A 20,018-nucleotide genomic window follows, 5' to 3' on the forward strand; every position below is an offset into this window, starting at 1 on the left:
TTTTAAGGTTGCATTTTGGAGTGCAAGTTCTAAAAATTTTGCAGTGAACGTCAGCGGTTTGAGCTTCACATGAAATCATTCTCTTCCCTTTGAAGTGGGGTAGTAGCTCTCAAAACAGCCACAAAATCAGCAATTAGGCTGCAAGATGGTTTTGGTTTAATCAGTCTTAGGAAATACATGATCCTTTTTTGTATCAGCCATCGTGGCTCTGCGATATCTCAATAAAAACAAGGGAAAGAACTTTTGCTATGTTGTATCTGCTAAAAAAAAAAAAACAAACCAAAAAAACCCCCAAAAAACAAAAAAAAACCCAAAAAACAAACAAACAAAAAAACCACAAACTTTAAAAAGGAGAAAAGAGCTGAGGTTTTGGGAGAGGTTGACTCTTTCCCAGACAACTTGCACATAAAAGTCCAGAGTGTGACTCAGCTGCTAAATCACTGACAGATACTGGGGCAGATCCCACTCCTCCCAGTGGTCACTGGGAACAAGGACAAGAGCAAGGCAAAGCCTTGGCCCAGCAGGGAAAGTCTCCGATGGTTCTGTGCTGTTTTCCTTTTCTAGGGAAAACTCCTCGGGGTAGATTTTGTCTCCTTCAGTTAGTCTTCATTATTTTTTTAATAACTCAGATTTGTCTTGCTGCTGGGGAATTTTGGTGTAAAAATCCCTGTGCTTTGAAATTATTCTGATAAAATTACTTGGAGCTGTTTCTCCTCAAATTCTGAGATTTAACTCTCTCGTTTCTCAGAGTGTTTGCCCACGTTCTCTCTGAGCTGTGTGTGCACCAGGTCCTTCACATGCTGAAGAACAACCTGAGCTGACCTGTCTAAAGTGTTTCTCTGTTCCTCAAAAATTGCTTGGAGATGCCTAAAAAAAACATTTCTGTCCCAAAAGGGGGATCCAGCTCAGGCAGTGGTGGAGTCCCCATCCCTGGAAGGATTGAAAAGCCACATGGATGGGGCACTTGGGAATATGGGGAAGTGGTGGCCTTGGCGGTTCTGGGGGATGTTTGGATGGTCTTAAAGTGTTTTTTCCAACATCAGCAATTTTATGTGTGGGGTGGTCCTTCATCTGCCAAATCCCCCATGCCTTGAGCACTCCAGGAATTTCCTGAGCTGTTGCTGATCTTGGTGGAGCCTCCATAATCACCATGGATCTGCCACTGTGAACCTTCCTTAACTCCTCCTTGAAATCCTTTATTCCTTTGGCTTCTACAACATCCCAGGGCACTGAATTCCTGCATTAAATTATAAAAACCTCTTCATTTTCAGATTTAACTGTTGCCTGTAAACTTTCCTGAGTGCTCCCTGCTTGTTTACTGTAAGACAAAGCGTTGATTCACTTCTCTTTTTCCCTCTAAGGGAAGTACTGAACAGCTGTGAAATTTTGGGACCAGATGACACAACACATCCAGAAGGAGAATGGGTGAATTAGACCCAGTGAACTTCTGCAATCCATTGTTAACATCCAAATTAATTTTTCCCCAGGAGCACACGTTAATAGGCTCAGACAACTCTCAAGATATCCAGCTGTGTGGAATGGGAATTCTTCCTGAGCACTGCATCATAGACATCACCCCAGAAGGCCAGGTTATGCTGACCCCTCAAAAAAATACCAGGTAAAGGAATAAAATGCAGCCCCAGTTGTTAAATAATTGTTATTTTATCTAGTATTTTATGATTCATGGTGCACAAAGATGCTTGGGAAATAAATTTCTATATCTAATTTTTAGTAAGAAAAATTCTGCTTCTGTGTGCTGCTTTTACATTTTAATTGTCACCTGCCCCTCTGTCAACTCGTGTTTCACTCCAGTGAGATTTCTCTCAGAGAGGGTGTTTGTAGCCCAAATTTTCAAGGACAAGATGAGTAAATTGCATGTGCTTTCAGCAAGTAGATGCTCACTGATTTGCAGCTGTGTAGATGTAACTCCTATCAAAATTTGAATTAATTTTCTAGGAAATCTGTTGATATGCAAAGAGCTGCTGAAGCATTCGTTGCTTTATTCAATTAAGTAGCACTACTTGAGAAGCAGCTGGCATATTCAAATTGATAACAAAATGACATGCAGTGTCAGCATCTGCAATAATTTATTGTTAATACACAAAGTTCAAACTTTTCACATTTACCCTGATTTGTGGCTGATCCTGCTTGGAGCAGATTGTGCTGGGTGGCAACCTGAGATTCCCTTCAAAATTGAGTTATCCCATGATCCTATTTTCAGAGTTAACCTGACTCTGAAATAAAAGTACTTTCTGATTATTTTAATTAGTATCTCTAAGCTATTTATGTAACAAAGGTGTCTATTGCCTTATTCAAATATTTATGTTTTGTGTCTGGATTTCAGAGTAGTGTGAAAGTGGGTTTTTTCTAGTGGCCTTTTTTTTCAGGCTGCTCATTTTTAAGCTTTAATTTTACTTCCCAGACACAGCTGTAGTAATATCTATCTAAATGTACTGAACTTCATGAGCTTAGGAGGTCAAAAGAAGCTGAATTTGAGGCGTGTATGAAACAGCACTGGGTAGATCAGTGAATTTTCTGGGAATATTTTTCCTGTTTGCAAGCCATTAATCTCTTTACTGGGAGGGGAAAAAATAAAGCTTTATATAAATGCATTTACTTTAGAATTTTGGCTTTTCACAGGACATTTGTAAATGGCTCTGCTGTCGTGTGTCCCATCCAGCTCCATCATGGAGACAGAATCCTGTGGGGAAACAACCACTTCTTCAGGTAACAAAAGTTATTAAAGGAGTTGTAAACTGGCACCAACTTTGTTTTGGCTTAAGGTACGAGGAAAGATGAGGATTATAAAAGCACTGCTGATGTTGGACTGGTTTTTAATGCTAAATGTTATAACAAGGTCACTGTGCTCCCTGTAGTCCCAGCCATATCTGTCCCCTTCCTGTATCAGACAGGATCACTGGTAGATGTTTTCTGTGCAAGACTGTACTTTGAAACTCTCTGAAATACCTCAAAGATCAGTGGATTTGAATGATAATCTAAAATTTCATTGCTTTCTTTTATGCTTAAAAGGAGAACCCACATAAAAAAGTGAGATGTCATTTCATTATTGCCCCTAAATTATTTGGATGTGGAAGGACTAAAAAATGTCGTGATTATCTAAACTGTGTTATTGGGAGTCTCAGGGACTTAATTATGAGAATGTAGAATGGATTAGTTAGTTTACCTTCTGCTCCTGTTTTGCCCTGAGGAAACTTAAACCCACAGGAGATCAATGAAATTTGCAAGGGAAAAAATCTGATTTGGAGGCTCTATTGAATTTTAACAATATTTGAAAGCAACCCCGTGTTTCAGAGCTGAGCAATTAACAGTTCTCTAAAAATTTTCCTCTTAATTAAAGGCTGAATTTGCCAAAGAAGAAGAAGAAGGCAGATCATGAGGATGAGGAGCGGGACAACTCCATGAAGTGCAGTAACAGTGTGGAGCAGCTGGATGCAGATGGAGACAATTCCAGTGAAGTGTCCAGTGAGATTAACTTCAGCTATGAGTATGCCCAGATGGAAGTCACCATGAAGGCTCTTGGTAGCAATGGTAAGGAGCCACAAAAATTACTGGGATATCCTCATGGATATTTATATATCCTCATGTGCAAAACATGAGGATAACCATGGACTTTTTCCCTTATAACTTCCTTTTGGAGAATTTTTCTTGTGAATTACTCAACACAGCCATTTTTGTGCTTGAGGAGGGAAAAATCACCATGGCAGACTGTTTGGTTTGGCAGTTCTTGCTGAGGGAAAAGCCAAAACTGGAATTCTGGGGGAACTGCAGTCTTAAATCAAAGTGTTTTCACTTGGCTGTTTATTTTTCTTGTGTTATGTCTCACTCAGGCATTAACTGCAGTGATTTCTGTCTCTGAAACCATGTTTTTGAGTTTTTGTGGTCTTATGTAGCTGTCCCAGAATGACATTATTTTGGGAAACAGGAGGACTTTTTTTTTCCCCAGCTTGGGCTTTCCCTTTTCTTAATTCTCTTAAGTCATCTGCCCTGTAAATGTTTGTTTTGCTCCAGAATTCAGCAGCACTTTTTAAATACACATTGCAACAAAAGCAGAGCCTTTCTCTTTTTACCTGATAACTGTGCTCACACCACGCATCCAGGACGCTCCTCAGCATGGATTTCACTGTAGTACTTTTCTTTATTTTCCAAATCTGCCTAGACCCAATGCAGTCAATCCTGCAAAGCCTGGAGCAGCAGCACGAGGAGGAGAAGAGGTCAGCTCTGGAGAGGCAGAGGCTGATGTACGAGCACGAGCTGGAGCAGCTGCGGCGGCGGCTCTCGCCCGAGAAGCAGCATTTCCGCAGCATGGACAGGTTCTCCTTCCACTCCCCCAGTGCCCAGCAGCGCCTCAGGCAGTGGGCAGAGGAGAGGTGGGTGACCCACTGTGACCATCAGAGGGGTTCTGTCGAATTTCTGCCGTGAATTTGGCAGGATTTTGGGCGCGTTGCAATTGCGGTGAATTTCTGCGAGGACTCGTGGTGGGGAGGACACGGCCAAAATATTTATCTAAGAATCACAGAATGATAGAACGGATTGGATTGGAAGGGACCTCAAAGACCATCCAGTTCCACCCCCTGCCATGGGGAGGACACTTTCCACTATCCCAGGCTGCTCCAAGCCCTGTCCAACCTGGGCTTGAACACCTCCACAATAAGCAGACCTAAAATGGTAGAAAATGGGAGAAATAATGAGTTCCTGCTTTGTTATTAAGGAGAAGCTCTACCCTGCACAGCAGCAAATTTGACTAAAATTGAGATGATTGGATGGAATTTTGAGGCTCCCATATGAATTTGTTCTTTCATGGGTCATGCATGACTCAGCTGCTGGAAGGTTGTTTTTCCTCTTGACTCAGATCCATCTGTCTGACCTGGGCAGGTCCTGACAACCAGAAGAGTGTAAATAAAACAAGGGAGTAAGAGGATGATACAAAGAATTTTAATCCAGAGCATTGCAAAAACCATTTAATAACCAGAGGGGTCAGTGTCCACTCTGCCTCTTCCTGGTGATGGCGTTAAGGTTATTTACTTCAGCCCCTAAATGATCTTTTCTACTATTGCTGCCAAAAAGAGCAGCTGCAGGAGGAAGATGAAACCCTAAATAAATGAGTGTGGTGAAGACATTGTCATGAAAAATACAAATCTAATACATATGGCTAGAGAAGCAACTTTGGAAGTAAAAAATATTTCAGTCTGACAAGGTGTTAGCTGTGTGCCTGGGGTGTTTTGTGGCACCAGATTCCTGGGCTGCACAATTGACCCTCTCTCTCACACTTGCCAGGAAGGCCAGTGAGCAAGTGGGTGATGTCTGAATAAACCTTTCTCTGTAACATGGAGCATCCACATCTGTGGTGAGAAAATTCTGGAAGGAGCCACACAATAGCTGCCTGTTCAGCAGATGAGTGGAGAAGTCTCCAAAGCCAGCAGCATCCTGATTTTCATACTGCCAAATTCATGCTGAGAGTTTTTCTTTCCCATTTGAAATGTAATTTCATTCCCCTGGTTTTTTGTTAAAAATGATAAAATTATTTTAGTGGGAAGGGACCTGAAAGCCCTTCCAGTGCCACCCCCTGCCATGCACAGGGACACCTTCCACTATCCCAGGCTGCTCCAAGCCCTGTCCAGCCTGGCCTTGGACACTTTCAGGGATCCAGGGGCAGCCACAGCTTCTCTGGGCACCCTGTGCCAGGGCCTCACCACCCTCACAGCCAAGAATTCCTTCCCAATATCCCATCCATCCCTGCCCTCGGCAGTGGGAAGCCATTCCCTGTGTCCTGTCCCTCCATCCCTTGTCCCAAGTCCCTCTCCAGCTCCTGGAGATCCTTCTCCAGGTGAACACCCCCAGCTCTCCCAGCCTGGCTCCAGAGCAGAGGGGCTCCAGCCCTGGGAGCATCTCCGTGGCTTCCTCTGGACTCTCTCCATGTCCTCCTTTTGCTGGAAGCCCCAGAGCTGGACCCAAGGAGGGCAGGGCAGTGTCCAAACCTTTGCACAAGTTCTGGGGAAGGTGCTTGAATTCCCCCGTGAGATCCAGGGCTTGTGAACCTGAGGATGCTTCTGGGTGTCTCTGGAGGGGCTCATCTGTCCAATATTTTTCTCAGCCCCCATCATGTCACCTGTCCCTCCCCTCCCTTTCATCCTCACCCACAAGCTCTCAGTTGTCTCCTCATCCATTTGTTTTGCTTTCAGTACATAAACCTCGCTATTTTTCCTGTCTTCCCTTCCCAATCCCCTTCTTGCAGAGAAGAAATGCTGACCCACAGCCTGAGGAAGCTGCGAGAGCAGATTGTTAAAGCCAATTTGTACGTGAGGGAAGCCAATTTTATCGGAGAGGAACTGGACAAGAGGACAGAGTACAAAGTGACCCTCCAGATCCCAGCTTCAAGCCTTAATGCCAACAGCAAGGTACAGTCACCCTGACTGAGTTAAATGGTTGTTCAGTAAGTTTGTCCCTCAGTGTTCAGATGTCTTTTGCTCTGACCGTAATGGTTAAGATAGTTTTCCACTAATGTGCATTAAATATGTCTCTGCTACATCCTTATCTTATTTGATACCATGAAAGTCCTATAATGTGCCATAAAAGGTAAATGTTTTGGTGCAAGACCTTTCCCCTGGTGTTGAAGTTCACACTTGGCTGCTGTTGCAGAGTGACAAAGTCTCTGCAAATTGGGTAACATCTATTTCAGGTATTTACCATCCCTTTATGGACATTTGACAGCATCATCCCAGTGAGCTGTGAAACTTCTGCCATCCCCATTGTGCAGGGAGGAACTGGAGCAGAGAGGATTTGGAGTATTTGTTCCCAGGCATCTCAGAAATTTTGGAGGGAGGGAGCTGAACCCAGACTTCCATGTCTCAGGCTAGCTGCCTAAGCTGGTGTTATTTATGTCCTTGAAGCCAGCTCAGTATTTTGGTGATACTCAGACTGTCCTTAGTCCAGTCGATGGATTTTATTCCAGGATTATAATTTTTATCAGTTGTTTTAGAAGTTTTTCTCACAGTCTTTTGGTGAAGACACATCCAGAAACAGGATGATAAAGGGGGTTAAGTGTCTGCACTAGTTGCAAGTTGCAGGCAGTAGTCACGTTAGCTGGATCTCCAGGCCTGCTGTAACTTGAGGATATTTGTGAAATGCTTAAATGTTCCCATTTCTAACACTTATGCAAGGTGAAAATCCACAGAAACCAGTGCCTGTAGCTGTGATTAGACTTCCCAGTTAAACTGAACACCAATACTCTGTGACAGCTGAACTCAGAGCCTGTCACACTTGGATTTGGCTGCTCAAGCCAGAATAAAAAAAAGAACAGACTTTTCCCAAAGATATTCTCAAGTTTGTGTTAGTTTTAAACTCTTATTTTCACTGTTGTGACATGAATTCCTTCTTGGTATCCCATTGTTTCACAGAGAGGTGCAATTCTCAGTGAGCCTGCTATCCAGGTGAGGAGGAAAGGGAAAGGCAAACAAATCTGGTCACTGGAAAAACTGGAGAATCGACTGGTGGATATGAGGGACCTTTACCAGGAGTGGAAAGACTGTGAGGAAGACAATCCAGTAAGTAAAAAATACTCCTGTAATTACATTCCTTTTACATTTTCAGGAGGATTGTTGGGTGGAGGTGGGGAAGGAATATGCAAGGAGCTGAGTTTTCCTGAGGTTTTGCTTTTCCTGGTACTGAATTGATCCTCAGCATTTCATTAACCCTTATCTTGTCCCTCTGACCCCTGCTTGCATGCATAGTTTGGTGAGGGAATGGAGCACACAATAGGAAGCAGCAGGTAACACAGCAGCAGTTAATGTTTAGGAATCTGGCAAAGTTAAGGAGAACTTGCTCAGGGCAGGCCTTATCCAAAACAAAATTCATTTCTATTCTTCTTGTGATCTAATCTGGCCTCTTGCCTGAGTCCCTTTTTCTTCCACTGGGCTGGTTGTGCAACACTTCAAAAAGCGTTTCCTGGAAGGTTTGGTTTCCTGACGTGACTCTGGGTTTGCTTGCAGGTGATGAGAGCTTATTTCAGGAGAGCTGATCCCTTCTACGACGAGCAGGAAAACCACAGCCTTATTGGAGTAGCCAATGTTTTCCTTGAGTGCCTGTTCTATGATGTGAAGCTTCAATATGCTGTTCCAATCATCAATCAGAAAGGAGAGGTTTGTCTCTCTTCCATGATCTGTCCTTACTCAACTGTTTAATTACAGCCTGTGGGTCTTAATACCAGGACAGAGTAGATAATTTCCAGTTTCATATGCACAAGTTCTTTGCTTGACAATGTGGAATTGTGCAAATCCCATAACACTTGACTGGAGTTTTCAGGCAGCTCTGAATCCCAGCATGGTGATTGTGAAAGGAGAAAGCTTCCTGAGCACCTTTCTGAGGGAAATAGCCCAAAATAAGTACTTAGGCTGAGCTATAGCTCCACTGCTTTCACTGCCTGCCATCAAGAATAGGTTCTTAAATATGTTCTGTAAGAACAACTTCAAAGGCAGTAGAGCACACCAGGCAACATTCTCCATGCTCTGCATCAAGTGTGCACTTTGCAGACTCTCCAGAGACTGGTTTGAAGGTGAGATTGTTCCCCAGGTCACCCCAGTGGCTGATTCCTTTATGGTTTTTGCAACAAAGGCTCTTTGATTCTCGCTCCGAAGCGTTCTTCATGTGGTGCAACAATTGCAGAGTGCAAGAGCAGTGCAAAAAGAAATAAAGTGTTGGCTGCTTACAGACTGGGAGGGGATGGACCTGTCACTGTTTTCTGGCACACAAATAATTCTGACTCCTGTCCTGCCAGGTTTCAGGTCGTCTCCACGTTGAAGTTGTTCGAGTGAGTGGGGAAATCGACGACAGGCTGGTGGGAGGTGAGGACAGTCCTGACTATTCAAATGAAAATGACATCCAGGAGAGAAAACTTGTCTGCAGGGTGAGTTCCAGATGTATATCCCAACCTCTGAGCAACCTTTTCTCTTCCCATCCTTAGTCAAATCCTTGGCTTCTGGACGTTGGATGTCTCTTTGTAACCTCATTTTGTTTCTGGAATGGCTGAAATAACACAAGATAATTAGTTGGGGTTCGTTCCTTTCATTAATTGCATTTATATGCCAAAGGCTCACCCCAGGAAGTTTAGTGGACTCTTGGAAACCAGGGAAGATCTGTGTATTAGGATTGGCACTGCAATATCTAATCCAAAAAGAGTCAAAGAATCTGATAAACTCCCATTATTCTAGGAATCATTATCTCTTAATATTTCTTTTTTTCTCAATATTTCTTTCTCTAAATATTAAACATCTTGTAAAATATGTACAGTGTGTTTATTACTGTTAGTAATAAAAAGAAAATTAGTAGGAAGTATTTACTAACAGTTCTGTGTTGCAGTAAAACTACAAGCTACAGGTAAGAAAAGAGAGAGGCAAAAAGCATTAGAGGGAGTGGTCCCCAGCCTTGCTGACTTCTGGACAATTTGGAAGAAATTGTGCTTTTTTTTCCCACTTTTTATCCTGTTCCATTAGAGCTCCTTTGCTTACAAGCAGGATGGGGCATTTTGGCAAAAAATATTCCTGCCAATCTTGAGGATCTTACTGCAGAAGTCTAACTCATTTGGTCTTAATTTGACAAATGGAGAATAGAAGTTTATGAAATAATAGGTGAATATGATGGCTTTGTTTAGATCAGAATGAGAATTGACAGGGGTTTGTTTCTATTTGGCCTTGATTTGATGAGGGGACAGGCTACTTTTGCATTCTTTGGGTTGATTTTGGGTTATTTCCAGCATCACAGAGTAAGGACCAGTAGTGTCTTAAGCCAGGGATTTCTGGAGAATAAAGGAGCCGCTGGAAGTATGAGATTTTTACTGGATTCCGCTTCAGTTGCAATGGGTTTGGTGCATTTCACTGTTGAAAATGAGCAAAATGTTACTCCCAGAAAAGATGAGCCTGGTGACATCTAGTGACCGTGCTCAGCTGCTGCACTCCAGATACTGTCTCCAATGACTATCAGTGCAGAAATTTTATTTTCTAAATCATTTTTTGTTTGCTGCTCTTATCTTTTTGTTATCCTTTGCAGTGGAACATTGTCCTACCAGGAGATGTTTTTAATTCCATGCCTGATGAATGAGTGCTTTTCATTTGTTTCTCACCTCTTTTCTAGATTAAAATACTTCAAGCTACAGGTCTGCCACAGCACCTGTCCAACTTTGTGTTCTGCAAATACACGTTCTGGGACCAAGTGGAGCCCGTTATTGTTGCACCTGAGGTGGATCCTTCCCAGTCTTCCATCAGCAAGGAGCCACGGTGCATGGTTGTCTTCGACCACTGCAATGTAATTTGTTTTTCTGATTTATTAATTAAACTGGAAGGCAGACAAAATAAAAAGCAGGTTTAGGCTTGTATAGCAGTTTTAATTGCCTTTTTGCTCCCATTATGACATTTCCTGATGACCTAATACCATATTTAATTTCATCATGCTGCGACACTAATATTTTTTTTATAAGAACTTAAACGTCTTCAGTCCATTTAAGTTTGATCCTTCCACGCTGTTCATTTGTACAAAAATCACTGAAAATGAAGGGGGTTAATAAAGGAAAACATCAGTTCTTTAGAGAAACTTACATTAGGATTTATCCCCAGTAAAACTCACTGTGGATGGGGGATATTTATCTGAGGATATTTGATGTCAGTAACTGAGCTGATCACTCTAAACTCTGATGAAATGGAGAGAAATGTCCCAATTCTTGGACATGGGGCTGCTGTAGATGTTGAAGTTGGGTTGTTAGAAGTCAGAACAGACTATTTAGGACAGACTCTTTTTTTCCACTGCCTTTGGAGCAGCTGAGCAGAGTCATCTTTAATAGGGACATCTAAAGTCAGCTTGGATGAATCCCAGCCAAATCACCCCAGTTCTCATCATGTTCTATCCCTTCACATTACACTGAGCAATTTATTCCTCTTACCATTTGTGAGATAGATGTAGCACCTTCTGATGAGTTTTGATTTCTGATTCTGAACATTACAACCTATGCTTTGATTTTTTTTCTGAGCCATTGGCTCAGGGCTTGCAGCAGCCTGTGGCCATTTTTCAGCTCCTTATAGACTTTAATCTTGAGAAAATCACACACCTTTGACCTGCCTCCTGATTTTACAAGCTGAGGCAACACTTCCTTTCTCCTGGGTTGTGTCTTGGGAACCAGGGGGACTTTACTAAATCCTTTTATTAAAGTCAAGGCAGTAAAATCTCACAGCCTGAGTCATGCAGTCAGAGTTATCAACTGATTTGTCCCTTCCAGGAGGTTTCTGTGAATATTTCTGAAGACTTCATGGAACATCTTTATGATGGTGCTTTGGCCATTGAAGTTTATGGGCACAAGCAGAGTGGTGACCGCAAAAACCCAGCCCTGTGGGATTTGGGAATAATTCAAGCCAAAACACGCAGCCTTCGTGACAGGTAAATATGGAAAACACATCCTTAGGTTTAGAATTTGGGAAAAATCACTGTCTGAGGTGCCCAGTTTTGAAGTAGGTTTGGGGTAAAGAGTCAAATTTTGAACTGAAGGCCACTGGATGACTCCAATTCATTCCTGGCCATGAAATGCCATCCCTGTAATGCTTCCATGGAAGTTTTATTGCTTATTACCTCAGTTTGGAATAAATATAAAGCAGTATGGTAATTCAGACTGAAGAGGGGTGTTGTTTGTTTGCTGGTAGCATTTGTTGTCCCCAAAGTAATCTTATAGCAGCATTTTCTTAAATGTGAGTTGTTTTGCCTCTTCAATTAGAAGGCAGCTCTGCATCTTAATTTATTGGCAGTTACTTCTCTTTTTACTTGCAGCTTAAGCTTCTGTTGAGCATTAAGCTGCATGTAGGGAAATTCAAAATAAAAGTCAGGGAAATATGGCAAAGGGGAAAAGGATGCTCTGAAATAGTGAGTTATGTTTGATAGCCGAGTAGTGAGCACCTCTGTCCTTCTTAATTTCGAAGTTCTACAAAACTGGCTGTTTCTTATTAAGTTCTGGGAGGAATTGGAGAGAAGGCACTGAGATGATGAAGGTCAGGAGAGAGCTCTGAATCTTGAGAGCTTGTGAGACAGTGTCATATTTCATTCTTCTGTCTCCCATCTCAATCTGATTGCCCTGACAACACTGGGCTTCTGTGGCAGGAATTGAGACCAGAGCTTAAATGTGAAATTGGGGTTTGTATTGGAATCAGAAAAAGGCTTATTTCTGGTTGTCAGGAAAATGTAGAAGCACTGCACAGCTGGTACCTGTGTGCTCACAAATGGTGCATTTGTTGCAGTGATTGTTGCTGCTTCAATCTGCAGCCTGAGCTCAGTGTTTTGATGTTTTAATTCCGTTTTTCTGGGGGGAAGAAAACAACCAAACAAAGGAAACAACCCAGTATTTGACTTGTTCTGCAGGTGGAGCGAGGTGACCCGCAAAGTGGAGCTGTGGGTTCAGATCCTGGAGCTGAATGAGAACGGGGAGTACTGCCCAGTCGAGGTGACCCCTGCCAGGGATGTCAGCACAGGAGGCATCTTCCAGCTCAGACAGGTGAGGTGGCACGGGCAGGATTCCAGCTGTGCAAAAAGCACGTGGGAAGCTTCTCTTTGGATGGCTGAGGTGTCCAGGGAGGTGACAAGCTTAGGTGCAAAAGTGGTGTTGAGGAAAACAGATGGAAAGTGGGAGACAGAGCAAAATTCAGCTAAAAGGTGATCAAAGCCTTCCCTGTAACCTTTCTCTCTGTCCTGTGCCCTGCCCTGTGCCAGCACCTGGCAGAAGGGACATCAGTCTCCACTGAACTTCATTATTTTTTAAAGAGGTCCAGAGTTCCCCTTTATGTGATCCTTCCAGCCAGGCACTCCTTTGTTCTTTGAATTCTACCTGCTTTAAATTGTTAATGCTTAACTGGCCAGCTCACGTTCTTAAATGATGAGCTATTGATAAGCTACTGCCCAGAGAACACGAGGAATCAGTAAAAGTTGGATACAGGCTGCTCCTCTGACATCACCAGCTCCTTTGAATTTTATTTTAATTTGCTTTTTTTAATTTCCTTCCATCAGTAGGTCAGAATTTTCAGCCAAGGAGGGCAGAGTCAGGAAAAGTTCACTGAAATTCCAGTAGCTCTTTGCTCTCCTCTTTTGTAGGTGGGGAGGAGATCCTATTTTTCCACCTTCAGAAATATTAAAATGAAAACCCTTTCAGTGTATGTTTGAAAACCCTCCAGAAAAACAAACTGGGCAGTTGCTGAATGTTGAACTTTTATTTTTCTCTGTAAATATAAATCCTTGCAACAGGAGGGGGATCTCTTGAACACTGGGTCATTGGGATTGCACCACTTCGTTCTTCCCAAAGTAAAAATAGAATATTCCTTGCCAGTAGCTGCCGGTAGAGGTCTCTCTGGAATTAAACTTCCAGCACTTTATATTCCCTCTTTTTTTAACAAGCATTTCAAATTGTTCTTGTGAACAGGGGCAATCTCGACGAATCCAGGTTGAAGTGAAATCTGTGCAGGAATCTGGGACCTTGCCACTGATGGAGGAATCCATATTATCTGTTGGTATTGGCTGTGTTCAAATAAAACACGCCAAGTCACAAAATTATCAGGTAAAATTCTGAATATTTGCTGTCAGCTGTTTCCAAGAGCTGTAAATCATAAAGGGAATAATTTTCCATGGCAAAAGTAACAGTATTAAGATGTTCTGTGTGTCTTCAGGTTTTGGCTGGGTTTTTTTTCCTATCAAGCAGCACAGCCTTAACACACCACCCAAAGAAGAGAAGAAAATACAAACATTCCTTAAATTCATTAGGAGTTATTCCTGTAGATTTTACTTCAAATATTAGACATGGAAAGCGATTTTAAGTATTCAAAATAAAAATAACCTAAAAGTACTCAAAAATTCAAGCTAAAACAAACCAGTGGAACATTTATTCAAATAGTGTCCAGTTACAAATGTTGAATTCCATGAGCCAGTTGTGGCCCACATTAAATGTCGGGCAGTTGTTTGACAACCTCACACACCTCATGTTAAACTGCCAGTATATCCATCTCTTTTTGGGGATTATCTTCTTGCAGTGCTCCTGTGAGTTTCTGGTGCACTTTGACTTTTCCCCCAACAGATAAATGAAAATTCAGGCACTCCCTGGAGCTGGCAAAGCCAAAATCTGGTGCAGCAGAACAAGTCTCTGAACTTGTTTGATTTGCTGCCCTGCTTGAGAGGAGGCCAGCTAAATGGAAAAGCAGGAGATGTCCCAAAATGTCCCTCTTGTCAGAGTATGATTCAATCCATGTCTGCTCCCCTTTTTCTGCTTAATCAGGATGGCTTTTCCTTTGAGCTCTGAAGTATTTGGGGTTTTTGTTGTCTCCTAACCTGAGCAGTCCTTTCCCACTGGGTGTCAGGGGTGCAAAAAGGGGAATTTTTTCCACCTTTCCAGCAGCATCCTGGCAGATTATTCCTGTTATTCCCCATTATGCTCCTGCTGGCTCTGCCTGCAGCCTCTGATACCCACATTTCCTTCCTATAAAGCCAGGAAACTCCTGAATGGAGCAAGTTTCTCTCCTAGGACAGAATGATTGATTCTTGCAGTTTTTCCTTGACCTACAACCCACAAGTGCCCCTTTTAGCCTGTTTTACAGGGACAAGTCCCAGGGGAGCATCCTGTCTGCCTCATCCTGTTTCTTCCCCAGTGAATTCCTGATCCACTGACCAGTTCCAGCCTTATCCCACAGAGCTGGCAATCCCCAAAATAGAATATTCTGTCAAGAAAAAAGGCTTAAACTCTACTTGAGGGAGACCAGTGGGTTGTGCCTGACACTGATAACCCTCATGGGAAAGGGCCATTGAAAACCAGGTTTTGTGGGACCTGTTGCTTACAATAGGCTTTGGACATGAGCACCTGGATTTTTAGTCCCCTTATTATAATTTCTCTTATCTCAGGTAAATCAGGTATCTCTGGAATGTGAAAGATTTTCTAAAGACCTTGAACTGAGGAAATGCCTCTTCTCTGCAGCTTTTTAATTTTAGCTTAGCTAAGTTTTTGCTTTCATGATTAAGGTACAGAAGTAGGCTCTGGTGGCTCGTTATTGCTTAACTAGGTAAGTAATAACTCCTTGAGGATTGTAGCCCTCATTCTTTTTCCATTCCCTGTGAGGAGGGGCAGTTGTGCTCATTGCAAGTGGCTCTGATAGGGATGAAGGTCGAGAACTAAAGGTGATGTCTGCCATCAGAAAATAATGGGAGTAAAAGGTTGAAGGTCTCCATTGTCACTCCTGGTTGTGGCTGCTGTTCTAATTCCCCCATAATTACAGCAGATTCTTACAGTTCTTCTCCTTTGCAGCAAAGTTACCTCCAATCCTTTGTGCACACCTCAGTTTTGGAGGCAGCTCTGGGCCCCTCATGAGAAGAGAGACCTGGATGGGCTGGAACACGTCCAGGGAAGGGAACGGAGATGGGGAAGGATCTGGAGCCCCAGGAGAGGCTGAGGGAGCTGGGAAAGGGGCTCAGCTTGGAGAAAAGGAGGCTCAGGGGGGACCTTGTGGCTCTGCACAACTCCCTGACAGGAGGGGGCAGCCAGGGGGGTTCCCAGGGAACAGGGACAGGATGAGAGGGAACGGCCTCAAGCTGTGCCAGGGGAGGTTCAGGTTGGATATTGGGAACAATTCCTTCACAGAAAGGGCTGTCCAGCCCTGGCACAGCTGCCCAGGGCAGTGCTGGAGTCCCCATCCCTGGAAGTGTTAAAAAAAAAATGTTTGAGGTTCAGTGCTGACCATGGTGGTGGCGCTGGTTGATGGTTGGACTTGGTGATCTTAAAAGTCTTTTCCAGCCTTAACCATTCTGGAATTCTGTAGCAGACTTTGATTTTTCAGCACTTGCTGGAGCAGTCTGAAGTCTTAGAGGTGAAACAGAGCATTTTTCTTTGCTGTCCAGGATCAAAAGGTTTTAAGCTGTTTCTCCTGTTTCTTTCTTGTATTCCACTTCCTTTCCATTATTAAGACTTCTAATAGTTACATTGCTGTGAATTTTTCCATTATAATTTTTGGATCGTTCTGGTTGGTGTTTAGCTGTTAATCTTTGGGGTGTCAGTGTGTTTTAGTTCTGTGACCATGCCATTGCTAAGCTCAGACTTCTCTGTAACACTGTTAATATTGCTTAAATTAGTTACACCTTCTGCATTCAGTGTTTCCTGCTATCAAAAAAAAAAAAAATTAATGGCAGATTTTTGTGTGTTTTGGCCTAGGAAGAAGAGGATGAAATGGACAGTTATCAGGTAAAAATGTTAAATTCTCTCTTACAAATGCAGAAGTTTTCAGATTAAAGCATGTTAGAAGAGGAACTGAATGTTCTTAAGGATCATGAGGTGTTTTGGGGGGTTTTCTAAAGGACATGAGCACTGGAGAAAAATTATTTTAAAAGGTTCGTTTTCAAATGCCATAACTGGGGACAGTGGGATGGTGTGGGGCAGGGATGGGTTCCTGACATGAGGCTGCTAAACACTGAGGGGAGCGGTGAGGACTGGGCTTTCCAGCTCCAGTGGTTAGTGAGTTTTAGAGTAGCCTGGGGGCAAAGAACTGTATAAAGTGAAATTTTTTCAGCTGGGTAATACAGAAAAACAGCTAAAGAGGTGGCAATCAAAAATACTTCACATAAGATGTGGAAAGTTGAAGGATTTGGATGTGCCTGCTCTGTCTTCCTTTTCTCTTTGGGTGTAGGATGAGCAGAAGGGTTGAGGAAATGTGCAAGCCACAATAAGGGAACCTTGGCTTTCCTGGGGCAGTATTTAATGTGATTTTTTTCCCCCTTTTCAGGACAGGGACTTGGAGAGGCTCCGTCGGAAGTGGCTCTGTGCCTTAACAAAGCGCCAGGAGTACCTCGACCAGCAACTGCAGAAACTCGTGGGGAAGCCTGGTAAGGAAAATGCTGTCAAAAGTAGTAACAGTAAAAGGTTGAGAGATGTGCACACACTTCTAATCTTAATATATTGTCAAATTTAGAGAAGAAGTTAATGGAGAGTTGAATCTCTGAACTCAGCAGTAATTTTTTGGGGTGAAATTAAAGTTGGAGAAGACTTTATGAACTTGTTTGTTTTGGGGTGTTTCTTGGTGTGCTGAATTGTGAGCAGAGCGGGGTTTATTCTGTCATGGGAGGTGTAGAATCACTGCCACATGCCAGAGGCACTCAGAACTGCTCTGCTGTCCTGACTGACATCCTGCTTCCAGATAAAACAGAAGATGATGCTGATCGGGAGGCTCAGCTTTTGGAGATGAGGCTGACCCTGACGGAGGAAAGGAATGCTGTGATGGTTCCTTCTGCTGGCAGTGGGATCCCTGGAGCTCCTGCAGAGTGGTAGGAACATCCATTCCCATAGGAGGAATGTAAAAATGATGCACAGCCCATTCCTGGCTTTGGATTGTGGCCATTTTTTTTCTCTCCTCAGTCTGGCCTCTGTACCCTGCATGAGCAAAGTTGTTAAAATTAGGCCTCTTGCTTAAATTATTTTATCAGGTTGTGTCTCTGAAATCCAGAAATGCTGTTTAGTAAACGATACTGTTATTGATCAGAGTGTAATTATAACCTTCTGAAAAAAGGGATCAATATTTATTACCACTGGACTCGCCATTTAAAAAAATTAGCTAATATGTTAACTACCTAGTTCATTCACTTAAAAGCTGCCCCCTCATCATAAAACTGCATCTCCAGGAGCATTTTGTTGCGCTCCTGGTGTGAGAACAAACTCTGTTTAGTCAGCAAGTGTTCCATGTGATTTTCTGAACATTAAAAATAGTAGAGAGCACTAGAGTGAGGCTGCTGTGCTGGATCAGCTGTGAGCAACAACTGCAGATAAGGAGTCAGGGTTGTTTCACCTCAAACCTCATCTTCAGTTGCTTGCAACTTCCTGAATATCTTCTCTGAGCAAACATCTAACAGGATTTATTGATGGAATTGACTGTCATGGAGTTTTAAGCTGAAGTTTGTCAGGGCTTCTAAAACGTAAAAAAGATCAAGTTCTTGTTTGAAACACAGCAACTTTCACATTGATGTGTTTCATTAGGTGTGAAAACAGTGGAGCTGCAGGAAACTTGCTCCAGGAAGAATCTGGTTTGCACACATTCGCACCAGAGGAAATGTTCAGTATGATTCAAGCACTTTATATATTACATATGATGCCAGCCTGCTATTACTCACTATAAATTCATCAGTTTTGGCTCTTGAACGTGTGTTTTGTAAGAAAGAGTAATAACTGTGTGGAGAGGCAGCATCAGTATTAGTTTAAAAACCTTGAGACTGACTTTTCTGATTCTCTCTTCTCCATTTTCCCTGCCATCACTAAAGTAGAGGGGTTTGCATTTCATTAATGTGTCTGTCAGAGTAAATAAACTTAATTTTGCTGTTAGCATTTAAGAGAGAGGAAACATTTTGGAAAGCAGAGGTCAAAGAAGATAATAATTCTAAGAGAGCTGGTATGAAAGAAATACCAATTTATTTGAGTCTCTTGGAATCTGCAGCAGTAAATTAAAATAAAGAGGTTTGCCAGGGTTATCAATAGTCTGGCTAAAAATTGCAGACTGAATGCAATGTCGTGGGGGTTTGGATCATCAGGGACATGTGCTGGGTAAATCTCTGTTACTTTAAATGCCACCGTTGTCCCTGTCTTGCATTTTAGGACTCCTGTGGCTGGTATGGAAACTCACATTCCTGTTATATTCCTTGACTTGAATGGTAAGTGGTTCTTAAGATGACAGAGTACTTTGAAAACAGACTTTGTCCAGCCAATGAATGTTACAGAATTGAAGCAAGCTCCTAAAATTAGTAAAAGCCTGGGATGGCAGGTGGATTAATTGGAGAAATGCCCATTTTTCCTGAAACATACTGCTTAATGTTTGAAAATCCACAGTGTTATGTATGGAAGGAACCACAGGTTATAATAATCCCATGTTTCAGTACATCCTGCCACAAGATCCAGTGGGAGCAATGTATTTGAGCAGTGTATTTGTCACACGCTCCTGCAGAAGATGGGAAATTGGAACCAAGAAAGTGGCAGCCCCAAAGCAGTGTGGGAGCAATCAGCTGAATAAATCCTTGTTAGTATGTTTAGAGGGTTAACTTTTGGATGAGCAGTGTCAGGTGAGAAGGGGAGCTGACACTCAGCCTGTTGTGAGGAGACCTGGGCTGCAATCTCCTCACATTGGTGGTTTGTCCACCTGGGACAGCACATCTGTGGATCCAATGGCTTCAGAGAGGAGCTGGTTAATAATTCATAACTCCAGCCAGGACAGGTTGAGCTTCTCAAAACCCAGATTAAGGGTTTGTTGCATCATGATCTAAAAGTAGGGTGTTTTCTGTTCAGGCAGCAGCTTATTTTACCACCACCACACACTTAATGCCAAGTGAGCTCAGTGCTGCAAACGCACCTGTGGGCAAGGAGGGGGTGTTTGCCACAAGGGGAGATTCCTGCCCTTTATTAGGCACGTTTGAGTCTGTGTCCCCAAATTCTTGTGCACACTTTCTGTTTAGAAATGGGATTTTTTTTTTTTTTAAGTGGAACAATGCAGGAACTTTAATTTTGTAGGTGAAGTCAAAGTAACCAAGCTGGGGAGTTGGGGATGAAAATGTGAATTCATGACTTGCTGGATGTTTTTTAGAAGGGATGATTTACCCTGTGTTTGCTCATCCCCTCCTGTTTGTAGCTGATGACTTCAGCTCCCAGGATAACCTGGATGACCCAGAGGCAGGAGGCTGGGATGCTACTCTGGTGGCAGAGGAGGAGGAGGAATTCTTTGAGCTGCAGATTGTGAAGCATCATGACAGTGAGGTAAGAGAAGCTGCAGACCAAGGAATTTTAGTCTTTAAATTGTTCTTTTTATATATCCACATGTGAAAATAATGCATCAAATATGTCATAGAAATGGTACAGCACTTGTTTCTTCTGTGAGCAACTTTGTTTTCAAGGAATATTCCCTAGGAGTGTAACCATGATTTGGAAAACAGTAAAACTCAAGGATCTTCCTTCATCCAAATCCAACCATTCTGAAACC

At 42.7% G+C, this 20,018-nt stretch overlaps 1 protein-coding gene across 3 annotated transcripts in view; it reads left to right on the forward strand.

The window, feature by feature from the left end:
• Window positions 1-20,018, forward strand: part of KIF13B (kinesin family member 13B) — a 120,446-nt gene that overhangs the window by 67,751 nt on the left and 32,677 nt on the right. For all 3 annotated transcript variants that reach the window (XM_069011851.1, XM_069011853.1, XM_069011852.1), the window contains exons 14-30: window positions 1,488-1,618; window positions 2,641-2,727; window positions 3,359-3,549; window positions 4,178-4,388; window positions 6,254-6,416; window positions 7,416-7,562; window positions 8,007-8,156; window positions 8,792-8,920; window positions 10,144-10,314; window positions 11,279-11,436; window positions 12,406-12,538; window positions 13,457-13,591; window positions 16,223-16,252; window positions 16,791-16,890; window positions 17,202-17,328; window positions 18,647-18,702; window positions 19,671-19,795. In XM_069011851.1, coding sequence (XP_068867952.1) covers window positions 1,488-1,618; window positions 2,641-2,727; window positions 3,359-3,549; window positions 4,178-4,388; window positions 6,254-6,416; window positions 7,416-7,562; window positions 8,007-8,156; window positions 8,792-8,920; window positions 10,144-10,314; window positions 11,279-11,436; window positions 12,406-12,538; window positions 13,457-13,591; window positions 16,223-16,252; window positions 16,791-16,890; window positions 17,202-17,328; window positions 18,647-18,702; window positions 19,671-19,795 — 2,244 coding nt within the window. The remainder of the gene's footprint in view (window positions 1-1,487; window positions 1,619-2,640; window positions 2,728-3,358; window positions 3,550-4,177; window positions 4,389-6,253; window positions 6,417-7,415; window positions 7,563-8,006; window positions 8,157-8,791; window positions 8,921-10,143; window positions 10,315-11,278; window positions 11,437-12,405; window positions 12,539-13,456; window positions 13,592-16,222; window positions 16,253-16,790; window positions 16,891-17,201; window positions 17,329-18,646; window positions 18,703-19,670; window positions 19,796-20,018) is intronic.

This window comes from Aphelocoma coerulescens, chromosome 3, assembly GCF_041296385.1.
Source record: "Aphelocoma coerulescens isolate FSJ_1873_10779 chromosome 3, UR_Acoe_1.0, whole genome shotgun sequence".
NCBI classification, from domain to species: domain Eukaryota; kingdom Metazoa; phylum Chordata; class Aves; order Passeriformes; family Corvidae; genus Aphelocoma; species Aphelocoma coerulescens.